A 16,125-nucleotide genomic window follows, 5' to 3' on the forward strand; every position below is an offset into this window, starting at 1 on the left:
GAATAAATTTAATCATATGGTGGGTTTTACCTGAAAACTCTTCTACTCTGGAACTACAGATTCTGAAAACATGAAGGTGGGTAGCTTTTTGTTATGATGTATCAAAATAACTGAGTTCTGGGTCTTAAAAAAAAAAATGCTTTCTTTTTATGGCAAAATAACTTGGTAGTAGGAATTTGAATAAAACTTGTCATTTCAAGCTAATGTTTTCTTAATTGACAGAATATAGTGGTAAGTAATTTGCTGTGGCTGGATTGTGAAATACCAAGGTGATAATACTTTCATGTTGTTGACGATATAAGTGCAGCTGTGTTGGGCAAGCATGTACATCACTTGTAGTGAGTGAAAATTTGTTGTGCCATGTCAGTGATGTATTTCTGCCTAGGACAAATGTGAAAATACCGGTTAGTCTCTGACTGGATCTTGCCATCCAAAAATGCAGAAGACGATAGTTTACTGATGTCATCAACATTAACTTGGCAAAACTGTGTCCTTAATGCTTGATGTTTCTGTGGCTCTTTCTAATTATGCCATTAACTTAATTTTTTTTCAGGTTGGGAGGTCAACAGAAAGCCCCATAGACTTTGTAGTAACAGATACTATTTCTGGAAGTCAAAATAATGATGAAACACAGATTACGCAAAGCACCATATCCCGTTTTGCATGCAGGATTGTTTGTGATAGGAGCCCACCATATACAGCAAGGATTTTTGCAGCTGGATTTGACTCATCTAAAAATATATTTCTCGGTGTAAGTACTACTAATAATTGTTATGTACGAGCAAACTCTGGTTGTTATTCTGTTATTTTCAAGCCCCAAAATTTCCTTGTACTAGTTGATAACTTATACTGTCGTTAGACTTTTATTACTCCAGTGTACCAGCTGCAGTGTTAAGTAGAAACTGCAGTTTTATGTGCCTGATTTATTACCAGCATGGACTCATGGTCATAATTGTCTTTAACAATGAAGTGCTACTTTAGTAACTGTTAGTGGATTTTGTTTAGGTTGGTTTGATATATTCTTGATAGTCAATGTGAATAAGCTGCTGTTGCAGTTCTGAGTGCTGAAGACCAAGGAACACATCAGCTGCATTATGGAAAGGGATGTGCCTGTTGCAGTGGTATTCCATTAAGGTAGTTAAGAGCATGCTACTGACCTTGAGGCCTTAACTTTGACCTGAACTGCAGTCAGAGGCACTCAACTGAGTAAAAAAACCCCTAATATTTAAGATAGAATAGTAATTGAAGATGCATAAGCAAAAGATGTTACCACTCTAGCATAAGGTATTCTTAAAAATGCTTTTTTTTTTGTAAATCTATGTGTAAGTGCTGCCAGCTGGTGAGGAAATGTTTTAGACAGGGCTAGTAAAACTTCAGTGTGTAAAACTTTAGTCTATAAACTTTTAGACAAACTCTTTCTTTCCTGGGGTGCTTGTCACATGCAGGAAAAAGCGGCAAAGTGGAAAAATCCTGATGGCCACATGGATGGATTGACAACTAATGGGGTGCTGGTCATGCATCCAAAAGGAGGGTTCACGGAGGAGTCTAAACCTGGAGTTTGGCGGGAAATCTCAGTCTGTGGTGATGTGTACACTCTCCGGGAAACCAGATCGGCTCAACAAAGGGGGAAACTGGTAAGATGAAACTAACTGGTAATTAAAAGAAAACAAGGGATACTTGTTTTCCTGGCATTGAATGGAGGCGGTCATAGGGTGACTGCAGAGTAGCAGCATTGTCCTGGGGTAGTGGGCACTGAAATCATCTAAGTAGATGTGTATTACAGTAGATTCTGTACTGCTGTTCTGTTTCTGTTTATACAGGCGAACAGTCTTGAAGTTTTCTGCTAATGTCACTTTTCAAACTGAAATAGCATAGACTGTAAAAGCTAAATAAACTTTGCTCTTGAATCTCCATCTCTGAAATGTTCTCCTGGGACATGGGGACATCTGGAAGTTACTGTGTGGGGAGCTGTCTTTTGCAGTACTATCTTAAAAGGAAGAGTCTACTTGCATGCAAAACAAGTTTGGATCATGCCACTTCTGTTTGATTTACCTGCCAATAGGAAGATAAGAGAAGCCCTGCTAAGTATATTCCTGTTTTATCCTGTGAAGCAGGATGGGCTTTACCTTTAGCAAAAGCGAGAGGTTCAGCTGCGATAGACACCTACATAACCAGGAGAGAGGTTCCCATGAAAGCACGTGTCCACTTCTCCATAGATGATGGGAGGGAATTCCCATAGTGGTCTTGTTCTTTCCCCTTCCCAAGATCTGTGGGGCCTACGAAGGCGAATGCTGTCATCACTCATCCATTTTCCCCCTGCCCTCAAAGGGGGAGGGAAGGGGAGGGTGGAATCAAACACCACCATATAGAAGTAGCCCAGCAAAATACACAGACAGCCATATTTCCACTCAGGCAGATGAGCTTCCCCGGAAGTCCTCTTTGTTTCTGGGTAGGTTAGAATGCTGTCCTGCCTGCAGACCTGGAAAAGCCCATTCTGTTCTTTGTTAGGGTTCAGGAAGTGAGAGGATGTTCAAGGGGCATCTTCACAGCAGCTGAAGATGCCCTTTTTCTTTTGGAACTTTATCATCCAGCTGCTGGACTTGAAAGACTAAGAAAGTGTGCATGGTGGGGGGAATATCCTTCTCCATGCCAAAGTTGCTTTTGTGCTGCTACCTTGAGTTCCCATTAGCTTGATGATGATAGGAGGTATCCCACAGACTCGCGCTGAACTGACTTTACAACTTTGCCATTGGCTTTGCAGCAAACTGACTGCTTAAAGGAGTTAGGAAAATGGAGTTTGACTATTTTGTTCTGCTTTCAGTAGACAGCCTGCAGTACATAAATTGCTTTGTCACTTTAATGGTGGCAGGCAAACATCGCCTCCGGGACTGGGACAGATGATGTTGCAATTGCGCCCTTTGTATGTGGTTAGCAAAACACCTTTTTAGTGCTGCTAAAGAAAGGCATACTAAAACAAATAAATTCCCTTCCCTGCATCCAAAATGACTTGAATTCTCATTTAAATAAAATTACATGGCACACTGGTATTGATGTGATCAGTATTCGTTGATTGGGTTCATAAAACCAAATGCACACTGTATAATGAATTGAACACATTGCATACGAGAAAGCTTTTTGCTTTGCTGTTTCTGAAGGAATTATCTGAAAAGTGCATCAAATCAAGGCTTCTCTCATGTCTGCTTGAACTGCCAAATTTTTCTGCTAGAAGAACTTTACACTGGTGACCTCTTATCTGTAGTCTATTGTACCATCTAGGTGTTTTGTGCAAGTATGATCCACAGTTAATCTGTGAATTTAAACTGGATTAAAATGTAAATGCCAAATTGGTTGTCATTCATGGTATTCATAGGCAGACATGATGATTTAATGTGACCTACTTAATGTATTTGTTTATATTTGTGTATTTGTTTTGCCTTAGTGGTTAAAGCCAGGCAGTAGGTCTGTTACCCTCTTTAATTTCATAAAGAACCTTTTTAATATATATTCATCATTACTGAACTGGTAGCAATAGCACAAGTTGCTTATATGTTTGTGGCATTAAAATAAATTAAAGAATATATCAGCAAAGTACAATGTGTGTTTGGCATAATCCCTTGAAAATGTTTTAAGTACCTGCTTTTAGTCAGATGAGAGAAGCCTTTAGGCAATGCACATTGGGGCTGTATTTGCATGGAATACCTCATTAAATAAAGGGCCTAACTAGTTGGGGTGGTTAATTGTTCAGAAGTTGAGCCTGTGTGGCTTCAGTTGCAGAACTTGTCACTTGAGAAATTCAGTTGGTAATTCACTCCGCTGTAACAATAATCCATGCAAGTACCTGTGCATGTAGCTAGTATTGCATTTGTCATTTATCCCTAATCTATCTGTGGAAGAGTTTCACTGTTGATGAAGTACGCTGTGGGAGCTCATGCTTCTGCAAAATGCTTTACACTTACCTCAAGCCAAAAAAAATGGTATCCAAGTAGCAGGACAGCTGGTCTGTCTTGGGTAGCAGTTTTTAGTCCAAAAAGGATCTTTTGCTGCATAAGCAGCCTCTGCCAGTCTACATAAGCAAAGAATTCCAGGGGAGCAATATGCTAATACAGCCCATAGGGAATGGCAAGTTTCCTCTTCTGTCTATCATGACTTACCTTAAACGTGACAAAGGCATACAGAGAATCAATATTAGAGAGAAAAAGTAGCATGCTCAGAGGTAGGGGGTATTTGTGCAGAAGTTAGTGATTACTAATGTAATACCTTTCCCAAAGAATTATGGGCAGGAAGACTGAATAATAATTAGTACTGCCCTAGCATGTAACAGCTGCAAATTTAGGACCTCCTGTACAAGCACAGAATAAGACACCAATGCTCATTATAATCTTAAATATAGGATAAGAGACAAGAGATGGATTCAGACAAATGAGGGGCCACAATAAGACAAAATTAGGTAGCGTGCTAGGGAGCATAATGACTTGGTGAGAAAGATGACACATTTACATAACTCAGTTCTCTGTTGTCCTGGTTTCAGCTGGGATAGAGTTAATTCTCTTTCTAGTAGCTGGTATAGTGTTATGTTTTGGGTTCAGTATGAGAAGAAGGTTGATAACACACTGATGTTTTCAGTTGTTGCTAAGTAGTGTTCATATTAAGTCAAGGATTTTTCAGCTTCTCATGTCCAGCCAGCAAGAAGGCTGGAGGGGCATGAGGAGTTGGGAGGGGACACAGCCAGGACAGCTGACCCAAACTGGCCAAAGGGGTATTCCATACCATGTGATGTCATGTCCAGTATATAAACTGAGAGGGGCTGGCTGGGGGTGGGCAGATCGCTTCTCGGGGACTGACAGGGCATCGGTCAGTGAGTGGCGAGCAATTGCATTGTGCATCACTTGTTTTGTATATTCCAATCCTTTTATTATTATCATTGTCATTTTATTATCGTTACTATTATCCTTATTATTTTCTTCCTTTCTATTCTATTAAACTGTTCTTACCTCAACTTATGAGTTTTACTTTTTTCCCCAATTCTCTCCCCCATCCCACTGTGGGGGAGGGGTGAGTGAGTCAGCAGCTGTGTGGTGCTTAGTTGCTGGCTGGGGTTAAACCATGGCATCTGTAAAAGCTCTCAGGTTTAACTACTTACCCTTGTGTTCCACCACTAGGTAGAAAATGAGACCAACATCCTACAAGATGGCTCTCTCATTGACCTGTGTGGAGCCACCCTTCTGTGGAGAACGGCAGATGGACTGTTTCACACTCCAACTCAGAAACACATTGAAGCTCTGCGACAGGAGATAAACGCTGCCAGACCACAGTGTCCTGTTGGGTTAAACACTTTAGCATTTCCCAGTATCAACCGTAAAGATGTGGTAGAAGAGAAGCAGCCTTGGGCATACCTCAGCTGTGGTCATGTTCATGGCTATCACAACTGGGGACATCGCAGTGACACAGAAGCCAATGAGCGAGAATGTCCTATGTGCAGAACCATTGGCCCCTATGTGCCTCTTTGGCTTGGTTGTGAAGCAGGCTTTTATGTGGATGCTGGTCCTCCAACTCATGCTTTCACCCCTTGTGGACATGTGTGCTCTGAGAAGTCTGCAAAATACTGGTCTCAAATCCCACTGCCTCATGGTACTCATGCATTTCATGCTGCCTGCCCTTTTTGTGCAACACAACTGTCTGGGGAACACAACTGCATCAAGCTAATTTTTCAGGGTCCAATTGACTGATATTACTTTGCAATGACCACAATAACATTTTCTTTAACAATTTACTGTGAAGATTTTGCCACTAACTCTAGATTTTACCTTTTTTTATAATGTTATTAATAGGGTGGTAGGGTGGGGATGGGGAACTGACAAGGAAATTCTGAGGGACTGTGGTGGAATTGGGATACATTGATACCTGGAACTTGACAGATATCAGTGGTGTTGCATGCTCAAAAGCAGCATATTCATGAAGTCTTCTTGGTCAAATTGTAGTATATTTGTAATCTTTTTATTAGTACCCTGGATCAGAAGAAGGTGTCTTAATAATGATTTTTTTAAGCTAAGATTTTTTAATGGAAAGGTTTTTTCTTCTAAACTTTGACAGGCCTTTAAAACCTATTTTTCAAATCTAGAAGGAACATACAGAATGTAACTGTCTTTAAATTTGCAATATAATTTAACTTGAATAGTTTCTGAAGGAGCTAATACAGAATGTGTGGACAACCATAGGTGAATGTTCACTAGAGATAATTGGATATGTAAGAGAAAAATTAGCTGCCTAAATTGTAGAGTATAAAAGCTATTAAAATATCTGTTATGGTATAACACAGCTGGCCAAAAAGGCATCAAGGATTACTTGAAACTGAGGAAATCCCGTTTGCATTGATTTCCTTTCAATGTAATAGATATCCACTGTTCATTACGTATGGTATATGGCTGATTTTTTTCTTTCTTTCTTTTTTTTTCCCCCTCTTTAACCTGCATCTGGTGAAACTGCTTTACTTTTTTACATACTTATTTCCGTTTTTTAAGCCAATGTTCTGTATATGTGTAGTCTGGCCTTTTTATTTCTGCTTAACTTAGGTTGCCCTAACTGCTCCTTGCATGCCCAGGATCATTGGGTTAATTGAGGTGTCGCGAGCCTTTAAAACTGCGTTAATGAAGGGGTAGTGCCGCAGCAAGACAGAACGTTTAGGTACAAGTTATACAGAACTTATTTACATAGACCTGAATTCAGGAAAGCACTTAGTTTGTGTTTAAATATAAGCCCACGGATGGGACTGTTTAGATTCTCAAGTGCTTCAATGGATTGTGGTTATATGTTGCTATGTTTTGAAATGAAAAAAGCAGTTAAAAATAAGTTATTTTTTTAAGCTCACTGACTAGCCAAAATGCTGTAAGGAGAGCATCGTTTCTAGTTCAGCTGAGTATTTTTGTTCACTTTTCAACTTGCTGCCATCTGTCACCTTTTTTTGCAGATTGAGATCTGTTTGTATCCTTTTTTTTTTTTTTGAATGTTTGCAAATTAAACAACATTCAAATGTAATCAAAATATATGCACCAGGGTGGTACGTCTGAAGTGGATCACTTGAAATTCCTGACTTTTTAAGAGAGCTGATAAATGTTTACTATGGAAATAATTAAATCAGAATTTCATATGAGATGTACCCCGCCCACTGTTAGTTTCATTTCATACAGAATGATAACTCTTTGATTTGTGTTTTTTTGTTGTTGATTTTTTTTTTTCCTTTCGCTTTCTGTATTCTTGGTATCTGAGGTATCAATCTATCCAGGTTTAAAAAAAGAAAAAAAAGAATTTGGGAGAAAATTATAACATCTCTAGATGAAATTGATCATTCAAGCTCAGTTCTGTTTAATCAACTATAGCTTTTCGCTATATTTGTGCCCTTTGTATAAATATATAATTTATATGATTTTAATATATTCTGTATATATATACTTGAATTGGCCTGTTCATATTTTGGTTGTAAAATTGTTTTATAGTTAACCTTATAAACATTTTACATGTCCCTTGCCAATGGTGATGGGACGTACTTTGTCTGCTGCTGTTTTTAATATAATTTTGCTGTATAAATGTTCAGCATTCTAATAATTTGAAAATAGCTTTACTTTTCTTTTATGCTTTTGCTGTTTAAAAAAGAATCTGCAGCATTTTCTCTAAAAATCCCAAACTGTACAGTTTTTGTCCCACTTGGTGATTGAAAATAGGATGAATCTTGTGAACCTAAAACTATATGCTTCTTCCTAGTGCCTTTTCAATGAGATCCTCTTGTGATTCTGTATTCTGAGTCCTTACGCCCACAAGTCAACCTTGTGGCTAATCTTCATCAAGAGTGGCAGCCCAACCAGATTGGGAAGAAACGCCTTTGGCCTTCAATTCCTTGTCATGGTTTCTGTCATAAATGTGAAGGTGCCTCTCCCTTGTTTATATTCAGTACAAGTTCCTCAGGTCCCATATGCATACTGCAGCATTATTTCTATTTAGCATATACCTCATCTGTGAGAGGCAGTCTCACCTCCACCTCGTTCTTACTGGACTCTGTGAAATACTTAACTTTGTTTCCCACAAGAGATGCTATGAAAACACACTTTCGGGAAATGTTGCTTATTGAATTAAGGCCACGAGCCATGTGTTAAGGCTGGTGACCAGAGGTCTTGAGCTCTGTGTACGACAGCTTCACAGGTCTGGGGTGGCAACTGTATTACTGAGCTGAGCTGATCAGGACTTGCATGTGTAGTCTCCCTCTGAGCATAAATGGATTGTAAATGCGCAGGTTCCCAGGCATCTCTGTTATCGAGCTTTTTTACTTTCTTCCTTTGCAGTTGCAGTTTAATGGCTGCTTCAGGGCTTCATATAGCTGCTATACCCTGTGCAAGGTGAATGTACAGTGTTAGAAGAATCCTCACTGGAAACACTAGTACACCATCTGGTTGTGGTGTGTTTGGCTTGCATGAAGTGGAAGACTGGCTAATGGTTTGTATCCGAGGGAAGTGTCAGTTTGGAAAGACTGTGTTTTAAGCGAGATATTTTGTTTCTTTCACTGTTGGCAGTTCTGTATAACGCAAGAAGTACTGCAGGAAGGAAAATTCTCCTCTTATCTGGGAAACAAACTTCACAGTTCCTTTGCATGAATCCAGGTACTTTGCCATTTACCAGTCAGTATTCAAAGCTAGGGCGAGTCCTGCAGAGCTGGATTTACTGGGAAGGCAGAAGAGTTTGTGGCATTATTTTTCTCATCACTACTGCCACATACGCTGATCTAATGAAATGATGGACCATTTGGCTGCTTAGCCCTTTTCTCTTTCTCTCATCTCAGTAAGCACACACCTTCGCTGGTCTGGTAGCTGAATAGGAGAAAGTAGTTTCTGGATAAATAAGACTGGTTCTGTTTGGAGTGAGTAAACTTGAGAACCACCCTCAAACTTTGTTTTGAAAGTTTATTTCATGATTTCAGTGTTATGATATTTCTTGCATACCATTTCAAATGCTGGCAATGTATTCTGTAAGGATTTTTTTCACCTGTTACTGTTGATTCTATTTGAATGCTTCAAAACCAGCTTTGACTGCATAACTTATAGCTAAAAGTATTTTTCTAGTCTGATCTTAAAAAAAAAAAAAAAAAAAAAAAAAAATCTGTCATATCCATGCACACTGGAGCTGTAACACTTTCCTTTTTCCTGGCAGCTTTTTGATAGAGTGCTGAAGTCTAAATAGACAACTGAGTGGTAAGCGTTGTTCTTATTTTGAATCGTGGTCCAAGTTGTACAAAAGAGTTAGCATGATACTGCATTTTAATCACGAAGTTTTTTCAAGTGTGGTCACTTTGTGCCTCAGGGTACAGTAATAGTACTGTACTGGCAGAATAATTAAAGGAGGATTTTTTTTTTTTTTTCTTTGTGAGGGTGGGAATGGGGCTCAGAAGAGACGAAAGCCATTGTTGGGCTGGTTCCAGCAGGGACAGACCCACCTTGAAGCAAAGGCATGCCAGGAACCGATCAGAAATGTGATTGTAGCTGTTCCTGCTTTCAGACCTGGTTCATGCTCTGAAAAGGATTCTCCTCAGTTCCTTAGGAAGCTCTGGGATGACGTGGAAAGGCTTCCCAACAAAACACTCTTTGATGTTTTAATGGCAGTTCCTGGAATTTGAAGGTTCTACTTCAGAGCCTGAGAGAGGAGCAGAGGTGCTGAGTGTATCATAGCGAGAAACTGCAATAGCCTCTGAATAGAACTTTGATTGATTTTTTTTTTTTTTTTTTTTTTTTTAACTCCACACAGCACCCAAAAGAAACTTGGTTTCAACTGTGGTAACTCTCCCTTCAGTGCTGTTGCACTGGAAGTGGAAGGAAGCTTCTCCAAGACCATCATGTTTCTGTTCATCCAGCTCATAGTCTTGATGCTTTTCTGGGGTCAGAGAACTGTTGGTAGTGATCTGGCCATCATGAGAACTGATAGAGGCATTTAAATGCATTTGTAGTGTGGTAGGAAAGCTGACCTGGCTTGACTCCTGCTCTTGCTTAAAGTTGAGCTGCAAATATGCCTTGGAAATGAGCTGTGCTTGTAAAGGAATGCTCTGTCACGGGTGGTTAGGTCTTGTTTTCCCCAAGACTGTTGTTAACATGCTGCATTGGATGTGAAGTGGAATCGACAGGTAGAGCTGTTGATGGGAACAGGTAGGAACAGAAGTCTGCTGGGCACTTGAGCTGAATAGGTGTGGACAGCCCACTATTCTGCAGTATTCTGGCCAAGGATTCCTCCTCCTTCTCGTTTGCTCAGTTTTCAGCCTCTTGTGAGTTCTTGGCTCCTCTCATTTTCTGATTATCCATGTAGTCACAGGTAAACAAGTAAATAATAGCTTGGAAAGAAACAAGGAAGAGAATTAAAAAGATACCTTCAGGCTTGGTTATCTCTTCAAGGAAAATAATAACTGGAGTTGCAAATGTCTTTTACGGATTTTTCTCATTCTGATTTTTATAAGCACTCTTCACAAGTCTTTGCACTTGGTGTTGTGAATTAAAAGGAAAAACTTAGAAGGTAAGGCTGGTTTTTTTTTGGGGGGTGGGGGGTGGAATGGGGGTAGTTTCTAGGATAAAGTCGCAGTAGTTCTGCAAGCCCTGTGCAAACCATGTCCCATTGACTGCAGCAGACACTTCGGTCTTGAAAGAACAGTAGTCAGCCTCGACAGGTAGTAAAGATAGAGCTTTACTTTCTGTGTTGATCAGAGTTTTCATTTATTGGCAGCGGAACAAAAATATGAGTTGCTTGGACAACCAAACTACAGACGAAACTGGTGGCTGTCAAACTTCCTTTTAATGGGGCATATTTATACCTTCCTGGTGGACAAGCCAGTCTTTGAGTCACCTGGAAGTCCCTTCTGTTTGTGTCATGGTGATTAGGGATGGGTATCGCTTTCCTCTTGGATCAAATACATGATAGAGAGCCCCTGGAAGGCGGCTCCTTGTGGCACAACTGTAGGAAAAGTCTCGTTCACACAGCGAGCCCTGTATGATGGAGAAGTAATGTTTACCTTTAAACAGTGTTAGCAGCTGTTAAAACTTCTGGGTATATTTGTAAAATTGGTCTTTTATACACCATGTGAAATGGATTGAAATAACTTCTTTGCTGTTGTACCTGTGGAAGTACAAGCCATTTTACAGGAAAAAAAACTTAAAAAAAATTAAAATATTATCTCAATATTGTCACTGACTCCTTCAGTTTTTTCCCTGCTGTTTGGTTGTCAGGGTTTAACATTGATTTGCAAAAACATATAAGTAACTTAAAAAATAAACAGTTCCTCTTACCCTTTTATCCCCTTTCTACTCCTCAACAAACAAAAACCTAAGCCTTTGATTGAGGATTCTTAAGTATTCAAGGTAGTGGAGTGTATTCAGGTGTGAGTGCCCTGAAATTTCAGTTAATTCACTTCCCTGATTTTAAATTGAACTGTTTGTTTTCAATGCCAACTGCCTTCTTGCGGTGTTAACATAATTGCTAAATAAAAGCAATTTCCAGGAATAATATGCTTTGTGACTCTTAAAATTAATTTCCATAATGGTAATTCAGTGTTTTGTTTGCATCTGTGTATTCATCCCCTTTTGTATGCAGTCCCTGTGAGTACATAAGCTTCATTTTTTTTTTTTTTTTTTTTAAATGAGCTAAAATGAATTGTCAGCCTTTTTTGGTAAGTAGAAAAAAAAATGTTGGCGCAAGCATAGGAAAGGGAAACGAGGATATCTGCAACTTTCTCTAGATGCAGTCGTCTGCCAGCTGGCTATCAGGCTTCCTTGTAATTGAAGAGTGCTAAATACTTTCCAGGGAAGATGCTCCCAGGCGAACGGGAGAGGGCGAAGCTCTGGGTTATTTGTGTCCTCTGGGACCATCGCTGTCTGTATAGGGACCAGCTTCATTTCAGGACATCTTAAATACGCTCAGAATGCTGCTGGATGGGCACTGTGTAGATGTGGTCTCTGACACGGTGGGTTTCTGAATAGGGCTTCTGTGCTTGAAGAAATGCAGTGCACGGGTGAAGAACAGCCGTTCATACCTGACCAAAGATAGGGATGATCCTATTTTGTGTAAAACTGTTGGAGGCAACCTAAGAGGAGAAGTTCTGCTGGGGATGTTGGTGGGGGAGAGGTTTCTGCTAATCCTTAGAGGAGGAGATGAGCATCAAGGCAGGAACAGGGGCTGAGAGGGAGGAACAGGGAGTGTTCAGGGCTGAGGTGGTTGGCGGTGTCACCTGAAGGCCTGGGAAGAGAAGTGTCACCGCTCGGATCCTGAAGCAACACTGCAGTACCCCTCAGTAGTAACCTGTTGTGGGCTTTTTATGCAAATTGTGGATTTTTGTATCAGTTCTATCAGGCAACACCACAATTTTGGTTTTTGATTTAAACCTACAGCTTTAAGTCTGTCCTCGCTTTGTTTTGTGCAAGACCACAGGACCAAATGTCATCCTAATGATCCCATTCCCTTGATTCTTCCAGCTACTTGATTAAAGATGCTGTGGTCTTTTTTTCACTCCCTGCTGAAGAGAGTGTGTATTCCTGCCTCTGTGTTAACCTGGCTGTAAAACTTCACTTCTTACTGCAGCTGGTGCTGCTGGGAAATGATCTTTGTGAGAGGTTTCCAGAGCATTTGTGATTACTGCTTTTCTTTCCCTTTCAAGGTGTTGCTGTATGGTTGCATATTTTTAGGAGGAACTTCAGAAATCTCTTTCATGTAAAACTAAGGCAGACAGAAGTTTGACATAGGAGTCTGAGCCTGATACTTCTTTTCTTTTTAACTCACTGAAAACTCATGTCTGAAGAAAGGCTCAAGATGAGGGAGTACTTAACAGCAGAAAGGAATTCAGTAGAACTCCAATTACATCAGTGTTTAAAATTATAAACATGCATGTATATAATTACATATGTAAAGAAATACATTATGTGGAGTGTTTGCCTTAAATGCTGTATTCTTAAAAGCTCTAGCTGAAGCAGACTGCAGAGACAGGGGCCCTGGCCTTTGAACTGAGCAGGAATTTGGTACTTCTGGTAGAAATTGCCCTCCGTGAGAGCAGCAGAAGGCTATACTTAAGTCTTAAACTAAACTTGGGCTCCCTTGCTCTATGGTGAGGCATTGGGGACTGTTGCTGCCCTTTCCAAAGAAGCGACTCTGACACCCCTTCTCAGTCTGGGGTTAAATTGCAGAGGGTGGACGGAGCTGTGCTGGCCGTGGGGCAGGCTGAGCCCACAGACCAGAAGAGGGATGCTGCTGCCTGTGCTGGTGGCTTTCCTCACGGATGGTTTCTCTGTCGTCCTCCTGCGCATCACCTTGCGAAGGCGAGGGAGGTGTGCCACAGGCAGCTCCCGAGCTGCTGAAATCCAGCTGTGGCTCTGCGGAGCAGCTGCACAGCCAGGTGTTAGCAAGGAGAGGAGCTGGGGCTTGGCCTCAGCCTCAAGGGCGATGTGGGATTTGGGCCAAATTGCCTGTCAAGCTAAGACCACAAATCCTGCTCAGCAGGCTGGGGAGAGCAACGAATAACATCTGGCTAATCTCAGGTCTGTGATGCATCCCCTCCCCTCTTTATTTCTCTCCGATTAAATCCAAGTGAGGAGCCAGGGAAGGGGTGGAGGAAGGGAGAATGGGCCGGAGTACCTCTCCTGATGAGAGGGTCCGGACGAGGGCTGGGCTCGGCTTTGTCCAAGCAGTGTCTGTAAAAAGTGGAGTCTCTTCTCATGTCAGATGTGATGCAGCAAACCCTACCTGTGTGTGTACCGGGAGGCTGGCGTGTTCCCAAGCCCTGGGCTCACCTCTGTCCTGCTTCATACTCCTGGGAAAATGACTTTGCCTTTTCTCTCCCGTGTATTTTTTTGTCCCCTTTGGAAATCTTGACCTGAAATCTTCAGGTCCATGCAGAAAGGCACGTAAGAGTGCTGCCATAGCCACCCTATGCTATGGGGGCTGTATGGGCACCTAAAGCCAAAAAATTACTGGAGCACAGGAGGAGGCAGCAAGTCAACAGAGAGGGCAGGTCTGACTTCTGGCTTTTCCCTGCTCTACCCTTGGGTTGGATGTTTTTCATTTCCCCTCTCCTATCTAAAGAATAGGAACTACAGGGCTACCCAGCCCTGCTTGGAGGGTTGAAACAACAATTTGGGGGTTTTCTGAAAGAAATCTGGCCTTTGACTGAAGGGTTTTACCCCCCCCCTCCCTGCAAGCAGAAAATAAACATTTCCCTTTTTTTAATGGGAATGTTCCCTGCAGAAACCAGTGTCTTCCTTCATGTGTCTGTTCTTCCTTCACCCTCCGTGGGCTCCGAGGAGTGCTGTCCCTTCGGTAAGATCCATTTTCTCCCTCCCCTCCCTTCCCATCAGGATATACCACCCCAGTCCCAGAGCCCTCTGGCCGGGTCCTACGTATCAAGATCCTCCTGCCTTTCCCTTGGCTGGGGAGAGTCGTGCTGGCGGGGAGAGTCGGCCCCTCCTCGGGAGGAGAGCCAGGAGGGTCACTTCAAGCCAAATGAGCGGCTGGGGATTTGAGTGCATGTAACTGAACATGTCTAGACAGCCAGGAGCCTCCAGCGGAGAGAACAGTGAGTTTTTACAGGCGGTCCCTGACGTACAAAGAGAAATCTTTCTTCCCCAACACACGTGTGGGCCAGATGTTCTGCCTTGCTGTCGCTGCGGTGATCCGCAGGCTCCTGAGCTGCGTGGACAGCAAGCAGTGAAGGTGGGCTCCTGCTCTCCTACCCAAGATGAGGTTCCCGAGGCAGGGGCATGCAGGTGTGCAGCAAATGCAGAAAGGACTCAAACACGTGGTGCAGCAGGGACCTGGGCAGACAGGCAAGGAACATGCAGGGAATCCGAGAATCACAGAATGGTTTGGGTTGGAAGGGACCTTAAAGATCATCTAGTTCCAACCCCCCTGCCACGGGCAGGGACACCTTCCACTAGACCAGGTTGCTCAAAGCCCCATCCAACCTGGCCTAGAACACTTCCAGGGATGGGGCATCCACAGCTTCTCTGGGCAACCTGTTCCAGTGCCTCACCACCCTCACAGTGAAAAGAACTTCTTCCTTACATCTAATCTAAATCTGCCCTCTTTCAGTTTAAAGCCATTACCCCTTGTCCTATCCCTACATGACCTTGTAAAAAGTCCCCATCTTTCCTGTCAGCCCCCTTTAGGTACTGGAAGGGTGCTATAAGGTCTCCCCAGAGCCTTCTCCAGGCTGAACAACCCCAACTCTCCCAGCCTGTCCTCATAGGAGAGGTGCTCCAGCCCTCTCATCTTCGTGGCCTTCCTCTGGACTCGCTCCAACAGGTCCGTGTCCTTCTTATGTTGGGGACCCCAGAGCTGAACGCAGTACTGCAGGGGGGGGTCTCACCAGAGCAGAGTAGAGGGGCAGAATCCCCTCCCTCGACCTGCTGGTCACGCTGCTTTTGATGCAGCCCAGGCTTTCTGGGCTGCGAGCGTATGTTGCTCAGTCATATTCAGTTTTTTCATCCACTAACACCCCCAAGTCCCTCTCCTCAGGGCTCCTCTCAATCCACTCATCGCCCAGCCTGTATTTGTGCTTGGGATTGCCCCGACCCATGTGCAGGACCTTGCACTTGGCCTTGTTGAGCTTCATGAGGTTTGCACGGTCCCACCTCTCCAGCCTGTCAAGGTCCCTCTGGATGGCATCCCTTCCCTCCAGCGCGTTGACCGCACCACACAGCTTGGTGTTGTCGGCAAACTTGCCGAGGGTGCGCTTGATCCCACTGTCTGTGTCGCCGACAAAGATGTTAAACAGCGCCGGTCCCAATACTGACCCTTGAGGAACACCACTCATCACTGGTCTTCACAGGTTTGGTCTGTCCATGCGTGGTTCAACTTGGCAGCAGTAGGTCTGGTGTGTCCTGGGCAGGGAGGACTTGCTGCAAGCCATCAGGCTAGAAAGTGCACGCCAAGCAGCTATCTGTGTGGGACTTCCAGCGCATGGAAGCACACAAATATGCAAATCTCTTTTTTTTCACTTGGACAGAATTAGCAGAGAAGAATTATATTAAAATCGAAATAATTCACAGCCCTACAGTCAAGAAGCAGTATCTATAGCCTCAGTGGAAGGGTGTCGTATTTAAGGCAAAGGAGTAACTTGCT

At 42.6% G+C, this 16,125-nt stretch overlaps 1 protein-coding gene across 1 annotated transcript in view; it reads left to right on the top strand.

Moving 5' to 3' along the window:
• The window catches only part of PELI2 (pellino E3 ubiquitin protein ligase family member 2), an 82,247-nt gene extending 70,727 nt beyond the window's left edge, over positions 1–11,520 (top strand). Inside the window, exons 4-6 of the mRNA XM_029999299.2 lie at positions 554–751; positions 1,446–1,634; positions 5,160–11,520. Coding sequence (XP_029855159.1) covers positions 554–751; positions 1,446–1,634; positions 5,160–5,726 — 954 coding nt within the window. The 3' untranslated portion in view covers positions 5,727–11,520. The remainder of the gene's footprint in view (positions 1–553; positions 752–1,445; positions 1,635–5,159) is intronic.
• The last annotated feature ends 4,605 nt before the right edge of the window (positions 11,521–16,125 follow it).

Source organism: Aquila chrysaetos, chromosome 2, assembly GCF_900496995.4.
Source record: "Aquila chrysaetos chrysaetos chromosome 2, bAquChr1.4, whole genome shotgun sequence".
Lineage (NCBI taxonomy): Eukaryota > Metazoa > Chordata > Aves > Accipitriformes > Accipitridae > Aquila > Aquila chrysaetos.